Source organism: Melopsittacus undulatus, chromosome 12 (genome assembly GCF_012275295.1).
Source record: "Melopsittacus undulatus isolate bMelUnd1 chromosome 12, bMelUnd1.mat.Z, whole genome shotgun sequence".
In the NCBI taxonomy this organism is placed as follows: domain Eukaryota; kingdom Metazoa; phylum Chordata; class Aves; order Psittaciformes; family Psittaculidae; genus Melopsittacus; species Melopsittacus undulatus.
In genome coordinates, this window is record NC_047538.1 from 11602278 (window position 1) to 11616181 (window position 13904).

The window sequence follows — 13904 nt, forward strand, 5'->3', positions numbered from 1 at the left end:
CAATTAAAGCTGAGAGATCCCGAACCTGGCAGGGTCAGGACTGGCTGGGCTCCTTGTCCCTCCTCTGTGGAGGCTGGGATGCCCTGGGATGCAAGGAGGGGCTGCAGGACTCAGGTTCTATGGGCCTTCTGCACGACCATGGTGTGAGCCTGGGGTGATGGGGAGAGGCTGTTGGACCCGGTGGAGTGATGGCTCTGGGGCTGTGGGGGGTGTGCTGCTCCTTGGAGCCAACCCCATAGTAAGCCTTGGCATGGAATGAGAGCCCAGATCACTGCATGCGATGCCAACAAACCTCCCCCCCTGCTCCCTGGGCTGGGATTTCCAAGGGGAGATTGCCCAAACCCCTTTCTAAGCAAAGAGCCGTAGTCAGACCCTGGCTGTCAGGGCTCATCAGCCTTGGGGTTTCCAGCAGGAGCAAGATGCAATGGCTGGAGCTGTATTTGTCTTTGGAAAGCCACTTGTCACAGGATGCACAACCCCCCAGATGCAAGAACAGATCATTTGGCTGTAAATCACCCTAACAACAGCTATCCCCAGAGCTGTGCTGCCCTAGGGACAGGCTCCATCCCCTTGGCTTCGAGGCTGCGGAGCCCCCCAGCATCACTCTGTGGGGCAGCAGGCGCTTCCCTTACAGGTGGTTTTTCTTTCCCCCCTTCTTGGCAGGCACAAGCGAGCAGTGTTTTTGCTCCTGAGCTGAACACGTCACTGTGTCTTATAGTGGCTGCCAGGCTCTAAAACACTGGCAGCTTGCGAAAGCACCGAGAGGACAAACGCCAGTAACTACACACCCGCCTGCACTCAGGGAGCAAGAACCAGGCTTTGTGGCTTTGGGGTTTTGTTTTGAAAGTAAAATTAGCATGTTTACCTGGTTGTTTATTGGAGCTGTTAGTCATGGTACCAGAAACGTGTGTGGGCTGGTTTGTCTCCTCTGACAGGTCTCGTTTCCTTGGGGTGGGCTGGGGTGCTCAGGAGAGCCTGTGAGCAATAGCAGCAAGTATGCAAGCCTTGGTTGTGCTGCCTCATAGGAGAACGTGCTGGAGATGTCAGGGATGTCTGTACCTCCCTCCCCACTCATGCTGGTGAGCACCAATGAGGTGAGCATCAGTGCCCAGGCATCATCTGCACCCGCGGTCCTCTGACCTTCTGCTGGGTCTAAACTGCTGCTTCCAGCCCCATCCAAGCCTGGTCCATATGGATCAGCTACCCCTTCAGCCCACCTCTAGACAAGCTTCATTTCCATGCACTTCTAAAAGTCATTTCCATTGTTACCAAATTCCTGACAGCAAACGTGTCCACCCAGAGGGCAGGGCGATGCTCCGGATGGGTGGTGGGACATCCTCATGCTCAACATGAAACGGAGCTCACTGGTGGGGTGTGTTGCTGTGGTTTTCCAGTGCCGTGGAGCACTTTCTGGCTGGGATTTGGCTTCAGTTTTGGGAGAAGAGATCCTGGGTGAGCTCCCAGCAGTTATTTCAGTGGTGTGAGCCCACAGGGAGCACCAGCTCACCAGCAGCGTGGGCTTTTGCCATGCAGAACTGCAGAAAGCCATGAGGGCTGGGGCTAGGTATTTTTAAACCACCTTGGCCAGGCAGGTTTGCCAGAGTGCTGCCTGTTCTTGTTATCTCTTCCTGCAATTACCAGATGATTCTATGATCCTAGGATTCTGTCCTGTGGTTTAATGTAGGAAGCTTCCTGCAGGTGAGGTGTGTGTAACACAGCAGCACTTTCTGGTATCCTGTTATCACAGCTTGAGATGTCCAGCAAATAGTTTGAATCTTTCCTTCAAGCACCAGGTTATTTTGGAGGGGGGTAGTCGTGTTATCTGTTATACTCTCAAACCCAGATAATAATAGTAATACCATTTGGTGGAGCACTGTTAATGCAACAAGGCTGTCACTTGTCACCAAGAATGCTGTGTGTGGCAGCCTGTTAAAAAGAAAGTCAAAACAAGGCTGGCAGGAGCCAGCCCGAGCACATTGCCCGGGGCTGTGATCGTGTTTCCCTGTGCTGGAGCCAGGGAGGATGTTCTGTTCTGCACAGCTATGCTGGTTTGGCTGGTGCAGCCCATGGCAGGCTGGCTGGCAGGGCAGCGGCGATGTCCTGGCCTGTTGTGGCTTGTAGGGACACCGACAGCACTGCTGGGCCACATGTTCAAGAGCTGCCTTGTTTTCGCCCTGAGCTCAGCTGAGCCTGCCGTGCTGTGTGAGATCACTGCCTCCACACACTGCTGACAGGCTGGTCTTGCCCTGTGGACCCCAAATTTCTGCTGGGGTCAATGGATGCTAAACCCATCCCATGGGATGTGCAGGCTGTTCACTCCTCATGGTGGGCGGCTGCAGCATCACCCAATGCCTGGGCATAGCTGAACTCCCAGACTTGTGTTGACCTATGGCTGGTAGTACCGGGCACTCATCTTTCTCCTTCCTTTAAAAAAGAGGTTTCAAATATAAAAGCAATGTGAAGATGGGCGGTTACATACCAGGAAATGTACCAGAATGTAACAAGGGTCTAAGAAGTTTTCTGTAGGAATTCACTCTATTCTCTCCACAGCGAGCCAGAGCCTTTCCAGGGTCAAAAAAGTCTCTTTATTCTTTCTCTTGAGGAATTTCAGCATGACCCAGTTGACACTTCTCCCCACTAGCACCCTGTCCATCAGAGGCTTCAGACCCTGTGAATAAGCAGGGCCTTCTGTGTACACGAGGATGCTTGCTGCATCTGCAATGAGAGCCCTGGCACGATCAACCTCCCTCCCCCTGAGTCTCAACAGCTTCAGCATTTTCCTTCTGTAATGGAACAGAGAATGAAAATGTGTCTCTCAAATCGTCAGGTTATTTTTATGTGTATCTATACCTTCTGTGTGTGTAAATATCTCCCCCACATGTACTTTTATCTCAAGGAGTGAAATAAAAATAGCTTGAGATTGAAAGGGGAGCAGGCAAAGGGGGTGGTTGTGCTTTTGGAAGAATCTCCTCCAGGCTCGGAAACACGAAGCCGCGGTGATAACGTGATCTGACAAAGCCTCAGCTTCCTCAGGCCTGCAAGGAATGGTGCTAATGGAGGAGACATTAATGACTTTCCCTCTACGTTTCAATTTATTCCAACAAGCCGCAGCCAGGAGCACAGCCCCACTGCTTTTCCCAACCCTCTGCAAGCCCAGGCTGGGCAAGTCATGGGGAGATGCTGTGTGACACCAGAGGAGAAGAGGCAAAGCCTCCTCCTTATCCACTTTGGGACAGGGCTGGGAGGATTTCCAAATGCCTCCTCTTGGCAGCTGATCCCCATCATCCCGGTAACGCGCTGGAAGTTAATCCCAAGAAAGTTCAAGGCTTGTGTTGCATTGCCAATTGCCCTCCCTCTGCACAGCATCACCCAGCTGCTGACAATGCCCAGTCTATTTACTGCCAGCAAGCCCAGTGCTGGATGCAGGTGAGAGACTTGTGTTGAGATAAGCTGAACGAATAATCATTGTTCTTTCCCTGCAACCCTCCCAGCTCCCCCGATGCCCATGCTGCGACCTGCATTCGTTGGCACAGGGACTTGGGCAATCCCCAGATGGCTTCTGCAAGGATTTGTGCCTTTGGTGCCCCGTGTATGGGCCTGTGCACTGGGGCAGGTTACAAGGAACATCTGGCAAAGGCACGTTTTGTTTAAAGCCAGCTCCAGCGGGGTTGGCAATGTCCCACAGACTTCTTGCTGAGCAGGTTCCTGGCAGCCACAGAGACACAAGAGCACAATGAGGGGCAGTGTGGCCTCTGGTAGCAAAGCAGTGCCTGCTCTGTGTTTTGGGTGCAGGTTTGCTTGGTGCACTGATTGCCAGAGCCACTCTGGTTGCTGTTACCAGGGCACACCACTCCTTGGCTAAGGCACTGGGTGCAGTTTTGGTAGTGGGCTCTCGCCGTTGGTGTTCTGAGCTCTTCCCTTTGTAGCAAAGCTGTCTGCAGTGCAAATTTAAGCCATTTAGTTTGTTTTCTTATCAAAGCCCGCTTTCTCAGCAGTGAGAAATGCCTTCTCCCATGCAGCACTGCCGCATTTCGGCTCCTTTGGATGGTGGCAGCAGCCCCTCTCCCTCCTCACCCACAGTGCGTCGGCACTGTGAAGTCACTTCTCGCTCCAGTGGTGTGTGCCCACAGCTCCTCTGAGTCACGCTTGTCGGCAGAGAGCTCGTAACTCTTCGTTCTTGCGAGTGCAAATGTCTTTGGAAAAGGGCATTAAATAAACCACTTGACTGAGGCCCTGGTGGTGACTAATTCCCGTGGTACGCCCCACTCCAGCATTAATCCTGCTGAGCTCACTGCAGGCTGGAGGGTTTGCAGGGATCTTTGCAGGCAGAAGAACAAAGAACAAGATGAGCATTGCATTAGAATAACTTCAAAGGGGCAGGCAGGGGCTACGGCAATGGCAGGGTGAGGAGAGACCCCAGCATGCTCCCTCTGCGTGCTGGCATTCCCTGGTGTGAGCTGTGCTCTTGGTCTAAAGCATGGGACGCATCAAACCCTAAAGCTTCTGCCCAAAAGTTGCTGAAAAGGTTTGGGAAGGGGAGAAAATCCCACTCTGTGGAAGAGCTGGGAGGGGATTTTCCCCATTAGGGACGTTTCCTGTCAAGGGGGTAACAGCTTGAAGAGCTCAAACAGGGTGACTGTAAATCTGTATTTGTAAACAGGCTGCCTGCCACCAAATAGAAGCTGGCAAACCCCTTGCTCTGCTGAGCAATTGACCCTCCCAAGCACACTGTGAGTGCTGAACACCCAAACCATGTGAAAGCCACAGGCTGCAGCAGCAGTGTAACCAGGAACCAACCCCCCAGGACCCCTCTCACCAGCAAACCTTCCCCACAAGTCCCTTCTGGGAGGGTAAATGCAGACATCCCTATGGCCAGGACCTGATAATGAGACCAACCTTGCCATGCAGCCGGGCTCCAGCACCGCCATTGCTCTGTGCCATGCTCTGCATGGTGCACAAAATGACCCTGGCTTTGTTTGCTGCTTGGGTACCAGCTCTTACAGGGACTTCTGCAAGATAAAGCAGCTCTTCCCCCCATCTTTGCTCTCCCCCTCTTTACCTCAAAAGCCCCAGGAGCTGCAGAGCAGGAGGTAGCCTGTGCGCACTGCCACCGGCACAGCAGCAGGACTGGGCATAACTAATTAGAGCCTCTATAAAATGACATCTATTTCCACAGATGGGAAGCTGCTTCTCCTTTGTATGGCTGCTTCAGTTAATTAGTTATCTCGGAGGTTGCATTTGCATTCCTGCTTTGTGAAATACCCTTTTGTTAACTACTTTTCATATACTTTTATGAAGTCGGCCACTGAAACGGGCTCATTTATCTCAACAGTGACAGGCAGAGAGCTTTGCCCAGAGATGCGTGCCAGATGCTGGGATTGTAAAATAATGTTTGGCTTGTCTGGTGTTTGGAAAGCAGACAGAAGGTGCAGGGCTGTGAGGAGAAAGTCCCAGGCTGCTAAAGCCAAGGTCTGGATCTTGACAACATCTACAAAAATATCCAATCTGCTGCTTTTGTGTAGCTTGGATGAGCCTTGGAGGATGCTCTTGTTGCCAGCCTTGGGCTTGGACATCTCCATGTGAGCATCCAATCCTCTCAAGCTTTATCTCTTGCATCCCACCTTCCGCAGTGCTGGGTGTGTGCACGTACCCGTGGGCCTGGAGACACCCCAAAGCCACTGCAGCCGAGCCTGCTCCAGCCACTCTGCACATTTACCCTCCATTAGCTAGATGATGAGAACAGCAGCATCAATCAATCACCATCGTTATTGCTAGGAAATGTTTGCAGAATCAATGCTTCCTCTGCAGCACAAGCAATCAGGCCTTTTGTTGGTCGGCTGTTTTTCAGGCACGTTTCTGCCATAAAGAGTGGAAAGTCCGATGCAACAGATTTCCTCATTCTTGGCAGCACAGCCACCCTCTCTCCATGCAAGGTTTTACAGACGTTCAAAGCAACCCAGCATGCTTGGGCATGTGCTGTACACAGTGGGAAGACCCTCCCAGGCCACTTGCATGTGTTTAGGGATCATGCAAGATGTGCATAGGCACTACCACAGGTGGTATTTCCATTTGCCTTCTCCTTGCACCTTCTGGTTGGGGTTCACTCCCCTACTGTTCCATGTTGGTGATATGTGAATGTTGCTGAGGGGCTGAGGGATTGGGCAAGTGCTGCTGGTAGTGCCGGACTCGTGCTTTCAGCAGGATTCGGTGATTTATGCACTGTGGTCAGCATGTGAGGACCACAACACCCTACCCTAAGTGGGGCTTGGCTGCCCTGGTACATTTCCTAGGGACCCCAAGGGATGTTATGCTGGAAGATGGGATGCCTGCCATGGGTTCAGCCATCCTTCCATTCCAGGAGAGTCATTTGTGGTGAGGGGAAACCCTACTTTTAAACTCAAACTTCGAAAATTCAGAGCACAGCACAACTGTTAAGGAAGAAATAAAGCCCAAAATACATAAATCTCTTTATTTTCTGCACGACTGAGTCTGTATTGGCCTGTTAGTTGATGCTCCTGAAGGTATCCACTGGGATGCAACTATTATACATCCAAACTGTCACAAATGGAAGTGTTGCTTTGAAAGACAAAGGGTAATTTATTGAGAAAAGGGTGTCATTTAGGTGGAAGGATGGAAGGGAGAGAGACAGTTGCTGCAGAACTGTCAAGAGAGAATACCAGATCTGCTGCTAGTCAGGGAACAGCTTTGAATTTCCAAAGCTGCCCTTGAGGGATAAGAAAATTAAAGCTAAGGACAAATAAAAAAAGAAGTCTTCAATACAGTGACAGCAGAAACCTGAAGGATCACAGTGAAAAATGGGACTTTCTCCTCTCTAACAATAACCAACAAAAAGATAGGAATGTCATTTGTAAAAGCTGGTAAATTGTCACCAAAAATTGCAAGCTGGGTGGAGAAATGACCAGGCAGCAAAAAAGACACAAATGCATATCTGTTGTTTCTGAAGTGCTGCTTAAAAATGGGACCAGACACTGAACAGGGCGGAGGAGAAACTGAGCTGAGCAAGGGAAGAGGTGGGAGAACCACCCTGCAAGAGCTTTACCGGGAGCTTCCATAGGCTGCAGGAGGAAAGTGTCTGCAAAAGCTCCATGAACCCATCTTTGTTGTTTATCTCTAAATAACACATCCTCCTCTGTCTTGGAGGGGGCTTATTTATATAGATATAGCACTAAGGAGCCAGGCACAGGCAGCTTGCTCCTCTCCCAGCTTAGGGCTTCAGGGGGAACTTACTGCCAAGGAAGAGTTTGCAGGATGGGCAATTTGGGGGGAAATGAATTACAAACAGCCCGGAGAAAAGTGTGAAGATCTCTGGAAGAGCCTTGTTCCAAGGCATGCACACTGCCCGTGGGTGCAGGTGCCTGTGCCAGTGGGAGAGACCAGGAGAGATGGGATGTCACCTGCACCAGCAGGACATCGCCCTGCACACATCACCTCCTGGCCCCCGAGCATCCTGATGAAGCCAAATGGCACTTCAGTTCTTTAGGGCCATTGAAAAATGGATCTGCTGGGGAAGCAGAGTGTGTTTTGGGCACAACTCCAAAGCATTACAGCATGAAAGCCCGTGGGGTGTGGGTGCATCTGGAATGACTCCAGTTAAATAAGCAGAAGGAACGGGGGGGGGGGTGACGTGTCTCAGCTGGGGTCCTCCCGCTCTTGGACCCAAAGCCTCTGGCATGTCTCAACCTGCTTCTTTAAACACAAAGCTATCAGCAAGACCAATCAAGTACCATTCCCTCATGCAAAAGCATCCCTGTGTGGATGTGAAAGAACATTTTTAGCCGTGAAGGCTGCTTCAAAATGCCACTTCTCTATTTTTCATGTGGTGATTCTCTAGCAGGTATTCCCCTTAAGTCCCCAGAGCTGGAATCCCAGTGCTAGATGGGATGTCAGCATTTGTGTTAGGCAAACCACTGAAACTAGCTCTTTCTCAACTGTTTTAGTTGAAAACACGCCTGTACCCGCAGGTACAACAAAAGCAGGTGCCCAGAGGGGGCTTGTTACTGAACGGAGACATTTCTCACGCTGTCTCAAACCCTGGGAATTGGAATATCTCCTTTCGGCTCCCAACATCCATGATTAACCTGCAGCAAGTGAGAGGAGCAGCAGAAACTGCATTTCCAGCTCCACAACCGAGCAGATCAGAGGGTGAACACCTCCGGCCCCAGCCACCACGTGCGTGCTGAGACACAGAGCAGCTCAAGACATCGGGGTCTGTGGAGCAATTCAGCCCATAGAAAACAGAAAGCCAGGGAGGGGAATTAGGGGGGCGGGGGGGGGGGAACCTTCCCACCCGCAAACATCACCCTGCAGCCACACAGCTGTGCTCCTGGGGCTCACTGCTTCTGCCCTCTCGTGTCTGGTCACTCTCCATCACAAGCTGCAATAGTGAAGATGTGTTGGACAGATTAAAATGCAGGGAAATAACAGCCATGGTGGGTTTCTTCAAGGTTGAAAGATGGGGAGGAGGTGTTTGCAGGGACCACATCCCTTTAGTAAGGGTTGAAACGCTTGACAGGCTAAAAACCCAATCTGCTGGAAATCATATACCTCAAATAATGTCCTATTGCTGCTGATTGCCTGTGTATTTTGGGGCTGAATAGATACAGCATGAAATTCATCTCGAGCTCTCATTTGCCACCAGTTACTGCTTGTTCGACAAGATGTGAGTGACGTTTGAAGGGCTTTTACTGAGAACGGCCGTCGGAGGAGTGATGTTTGATGGTTGTGCTCCAGGGCTGAGCAGCATCCGCTGCGCTGCCATTGCTCTGCATGCACCCCGAGCTGATGCTGGGAGAGAAGCCAAGGGATGTAGGGACAGGCCAAGGGGAATGGCTTGAACCTGCCAGAACAGGGGAGACTGAGATGAGCTCTTAGGCAGAAGCTGTTCCCTGTGAGGGTGCTGAGGCGCTGGCACAGGGTGCCCAGAGAAGCTGTGGCTGCCCCATCCCTGGCAGTGTTCAAGGCCAGGTTGGACACAGGGGCTTGGAGCAGCTGCTCCAGTGGAAGGGGTCCCTGCCCATTTAATGAATTAAAATACTAATTAATATTATCTTTATTGTTATAACCACAGAATCCCAGCCTGCTGTGGGGTTGAAGAGACCTTAAACCTCACCCAGTTCCAACACCACCACCCCCCCCGCCTCGTACATGCTCCCGCCCCGCCCTTCCCCGCGCATGCGCGCTGCGCCTCGCTGGGTTTCCCGGGCAACCGGGTGACGCTTGCCGGTGTCCGTTAGAGGCGCGTGGGAAGGCGCCGTCCCCTGAGGTGGTTGAGGAGAGGGGTCGGTTCCTGTGCTCCCTTTCCTTTTCCCTTCTTTCCTTTTCCCTTCTTTCCTTTTCCCTTCTTTCCTTTTCCCTTCTTTCCTTTTCCCTTCTTTCCTTTTCTCTTCTTTCCTTTTCCCTTCTTTCCCTTTCCGTCCGCGGAGCCGTGAGAGGAGCAGGCGGCCGGGTTCATCCGGTCTGCGCTGTTGTGAGGCCGGAGGCCCCTTGGAGGGAGGGTTGCGGGCAGGGTGGGCTTTGCTGGTGGTGTTGGTAAGGGACAAATGGAGTTGTGTTTGTCACCGACCCCCTCAGAGGGAGGTGTTCCGGCTGTGGGTGCAACTCAGGAGGCTGGGTGGGTTTTAGGTGTGCAGGTCCCTCAGGTGTTATAAATGTTGTTTGAGGGGAATGAGATTTTGTGTAGTGTTAGTTGTGCTGGGCTACTCTTTAGTTGACTCAAGCAGAATTGCTTCAGAGTTTGGGCAGTGGGTGTGTGTTTTCATGACTTAGTTTTCATGAAACTAAGAGTTTTTAATATCTTAGTTTCATTAAAACCAGCCAAAGTTCCTGATCTGGAAAGATGTCAGTACCTAAGAACTGTGGAGTTGAGGCACCCATGGCAGCAGACGTAGGGAGGAGCAGCAGCAGGCTCAAGGCACCCGCGGGACCAGAGCCACCAAAGGACACCAGAGTCAGGGTGCTGGCTGCCCCTAACGTGCTGAATCCGAAGGAGTTTGTGCGCATTGAGGCCCTGCCTGGCTTTGATCAGAGGGAAGGGAAGGTCTTGGCCAGGAGCAAAACCATTTACAAGAGCAGTGAACCTCCAAGAGAACAAGTGTTCTGGGAAAACTACCATAGGAGGCTAAAGCAGTTTGACAAGGGGCTCTTCACTCCCCTTGGGAAGCCTTATCGGGAGCTTGGAGATATTGCCTACACAGACCCGAAGCAACTCACCCTTTACGCCTTGGGGCAGCTCACAGAGGTAGGCCTGACTTTCCTGGTTCCACTTTAAATAGGAAAATAGGGAGGATGTACTGCTAAGGAAATAACAAGCCCCTGTTTCCAGGGAAAAGGAGTCATTATTTCTGTTTAAAGGAATGTTTGAAACAATATTCTGTGCTTTTCTGTGAATAATCCCAAGTCTGAGATAATATTTGATGATGGTGAATAAAGCAGGACTGCTTTGACGTGCGTATTGTGATTTGGGAACCAGCTTTTGAAATTGGTCTTTAAAGTATTTAATGAGAGCACTTAAAATGGAGCAGAGAGAAGAGCAGGCTAATGAATGAAAAGGAAAATGAGATAATGAGAACGTACTTAGGGGAAGGTAACAAGTCTTGAAAATGTAAGGAGAGGAATCAAATAGGGTAAAAGACGAGTTAAAAAGCAGGAATGATCAATGATGTCGTTTGAGGTGTGGGTAAAAAGCTCAAAAGTTGAGCATAAGAATGATATAAAAAGTAGAGTGTTTGTAATACAACTTACATAAGTAGGGATGGCTTCAGAGGCAGTGGGTTAATTACTGTGCACTTTACTTTGCACCTGTATTTGGGTTCCAGGAAGGTGTAAGGGGACCAGCTGGGAGTGCCCATGCTGCTTTGATTGTGTGGTGATTACTGTTGATCTCCTTAATGCTGCACACCCATGAGCTTTGTGGGTCTTGAACTATCTCAGGTTGCTTTAAGTCAAGCTTGACTCATTGACCACAGAGACAAGAAATCTGTTGTTTATACTTCAGGTGAATTTGCAGTCTTCTGCCATCTGTTTGCTTTTCCTCAGTGCTGTTGGCTCATGTGAGGAGATCTTTCTGTGCTGTTTTGTGCAGAGAGCAATTTTCCTTGTGGAAACAGAGTGAAGTTTCTGCAGCCTATCAGTAGCATTGGCCTCTCTGAGCCTACATTTTCCTATGTGCTTTCTAATGGCATGCCCAAGGGATAGTCTCTGACAGCTGAATCAGTTGTGGTTATTACTCAGGGTAGGCAGCAAAGATTCTGTCCACCCACTGCTTAATTTTCTGCTCTCATTGTGTGTTTCATTCATGGCTTAAAAGTTTTAGATCAAGTGTTTTAAGCTGTAGATAGGCAATAAATGGCGTTCATTTTACTCTTACATACTACCTAAAGCAGCATCTTGTTGGCTCTTTGCATTCAGAGGCTTGTTTATAAAAATCAGTTAACATCCAGCAAGAGTTGCCAGTGTTCCCGTTTTAATCCTGAGCTTATAGAATGTCTTTCATTCCAAATATTAGAAGTTGCTTTAAAGTTTTGGGTTGGTTTGTTTAGGGTTTTTTGGTGGTTTTTTTTTCAGCTGCAGATATACTCTTTAAAATTCTGATAAATTCTGGAAAAGTTTGTTAATTTGTGGTGATTGTTGTTTTGGTATTGAAAAATGATGTCAGGATTTGATCCTTAATTGTGCTCTGAAACCCAGTTGGAACTCAGCTACTTGAACAAATGTAATGCATACAGTTTATACAGAAAATAAGCTATATGTAGGTCACCAAATGTGTGACTACCATAAGCTGTGGCTTATGCTTTAGATTCATGAATCTATCAGAGGGGATGGATCACACCTGCTGTTCCTTTTTGTGGTGAGCATGGCTAAAAGCACTATGTAACCTTAAAATCTCAGACAGATCTTTTTTCCCCTTTTCTCCTAAAAGATAATAGTTACTAAGTTGAAAAACTTTGTAACTGTCCTGTGGTTCCCTCCATCCCCACAACCTGGGGAAGGCCCAGGAATTTCATGTTGTTCACACTAAATCTTACTATTTAAGCTGTCAGCATGTTCTGCAGAAATCTCTTTATATGTTTTCCAGAGATACTAGAAATGTATTTCTGTAGCCTAATTCTAAAATTACTTCGTGTTACCTGTAATTTTGCTTTTAATTGGTTATTTACACCATTCCTATCCACACCTAGCAATGCCCATAGTATTTTGAATGATTGAGATGACTGTAGATACTGGATATGTCTAATTATAGGTGTCTGAGAGCGTAACACTCCTGGTAGTAAAAATCATGACCTCTTGACAATGCATTTGCTCTCATCTCTACCTTCTGAGTTAGCATTTTCTTCAGCCACAGGTACAGCTGATGATCTGCAGTGATGAATGACAGTAACATTTTGTTGTGGTTTAAACCAAGTCTGCACAGCTCGTTCACTCACTCCCCCCTTTGTTCCCCCGACTCCTGGAGAGTTAGGAAGGAGAATCCAAAGAATGTAGCCCCCACGGGTTGAGATAAGAACAGTTTAATAACTAAGGTATAATACAAATCACTACTGCTACTACTACTACAAACAATAATGATAAAGCCAATAACAAGTGAAGAGAATACAACACCTCACCAGCCACCGACCCATAACTCACCCCACCCTGCCTGACCGAGCACCAACCAATACCTCCTCCATCCCCCCAGAGCTCCAGCCCTTCCGGGTCTCTCCCGGTTACTGACTGGGTATGACATGCTATGGTATGGAATACCTCTTTGGCTAGCCTGGGTCAGGTGTCCTGTCTCTCCTTCCTCCCGGCCTCCCCTCCTCCCTGGCAGAGCATGAGATCAGAAAAAGCCTTGGACAAACCAACCATTTGAGCAGTAACTCAAAACATATTTGCTATCAGCAACCGTTCCCAGCCCGAAAGTCAAAACACAGCACTGCACCAGCTACCAAGAAGGATAAAAAATGACTGCTACTGCTCAAACCAGGATACATTTATAAATAACAAGATGGTGATAAAAGTCCTGTGAAATCAAGAGAACTTGAGTATGCTAATATCTGCTGGCAAATGCTACTTTCTGAACTGTTATTAAAAACTAGATTTTAAGAGCTGAAAACATTTGAGCAGGGATGCTGGACTATACAAAATTATATGGGCATAGGATATTGTATGTAATAATTGCACATTTAGGATGCCTTTCTATTAACTCAGTGCCAACAAATGTGTTTAGGAAAGCTGTATGTTCATAGATGCTTTTATATCTTAAGTAAATTTGATATCTGAAAGCATAGAGCTGTTATTTGAATGTTCTCACTGCTGCATTGGAAACTGTTGTTCTGTAGTCACATAGACAGTGTGGGATCTTACAGTGAAAGCACTAAGAAAAGCTGTGCCAGTGCAGTGAAAGAGTCTTATTCCACTGCAACCCACTGGAACAAAATAAACCCAGTCCAAAGTACTAGCAATACCAGCAAGGGATAGGGGAAGCTCAGGAAGTGTAGCATTTATGTTTAAAAAACCACAACCAACCAACCTGCCCTAACCTCCCCACACACAAAAATACACCAACCCCCCAAAAAGCCCCATCACCCCCCAGATCCCACCAACCCAATAATCAAAAAAAACCCAAACCCACAACAAGGAGGATTCTCTTCCCTATCCTATACAGTATTATCCAAGCATAACTGAGTAGCCAGCTTTCAAAATTATGTGGATTATGTGACCCTTGTGCCTTTAGATTGCCAGTTATCCCAACTTTTATCCTCAGTAGTACCTCAGGCTTTTCGAATGTGTTTTGGTGTGCAGTGTTTGTCTTACATGTGTGATCTGCTCCCTTCCACTATCATTACTAGAAGAACCTGGACAAGTCGAATGGCACACTTACTTTAACCAGAGAAGCTTCACTACAG

The 13904-nt window shown here is 48.7% G+C and overlaps 1 protein-coding gene across 1 annotated transcript in view; it reads left to right on the plus strand.

Moving 5' to 3' along the window:
- The first annotated feature begins 9892 nt into the window (after positions 1-9892).
- The window catches only part of CCDC60 (coiled-coil domain containing 60), a 59439-nt gene continuing 55427 nt past the window's right edge, over positions 9893-13904 (plus strand). The window contains exon 1 of the mRNA XM_031047919.2: positions 9893-10258. Coding sequence (XP_030903779.2) covers positions 9893-10258 — 366 coding nt within the window. The remainder of the gene's footprint in view (positions 10259-13904) is intronic.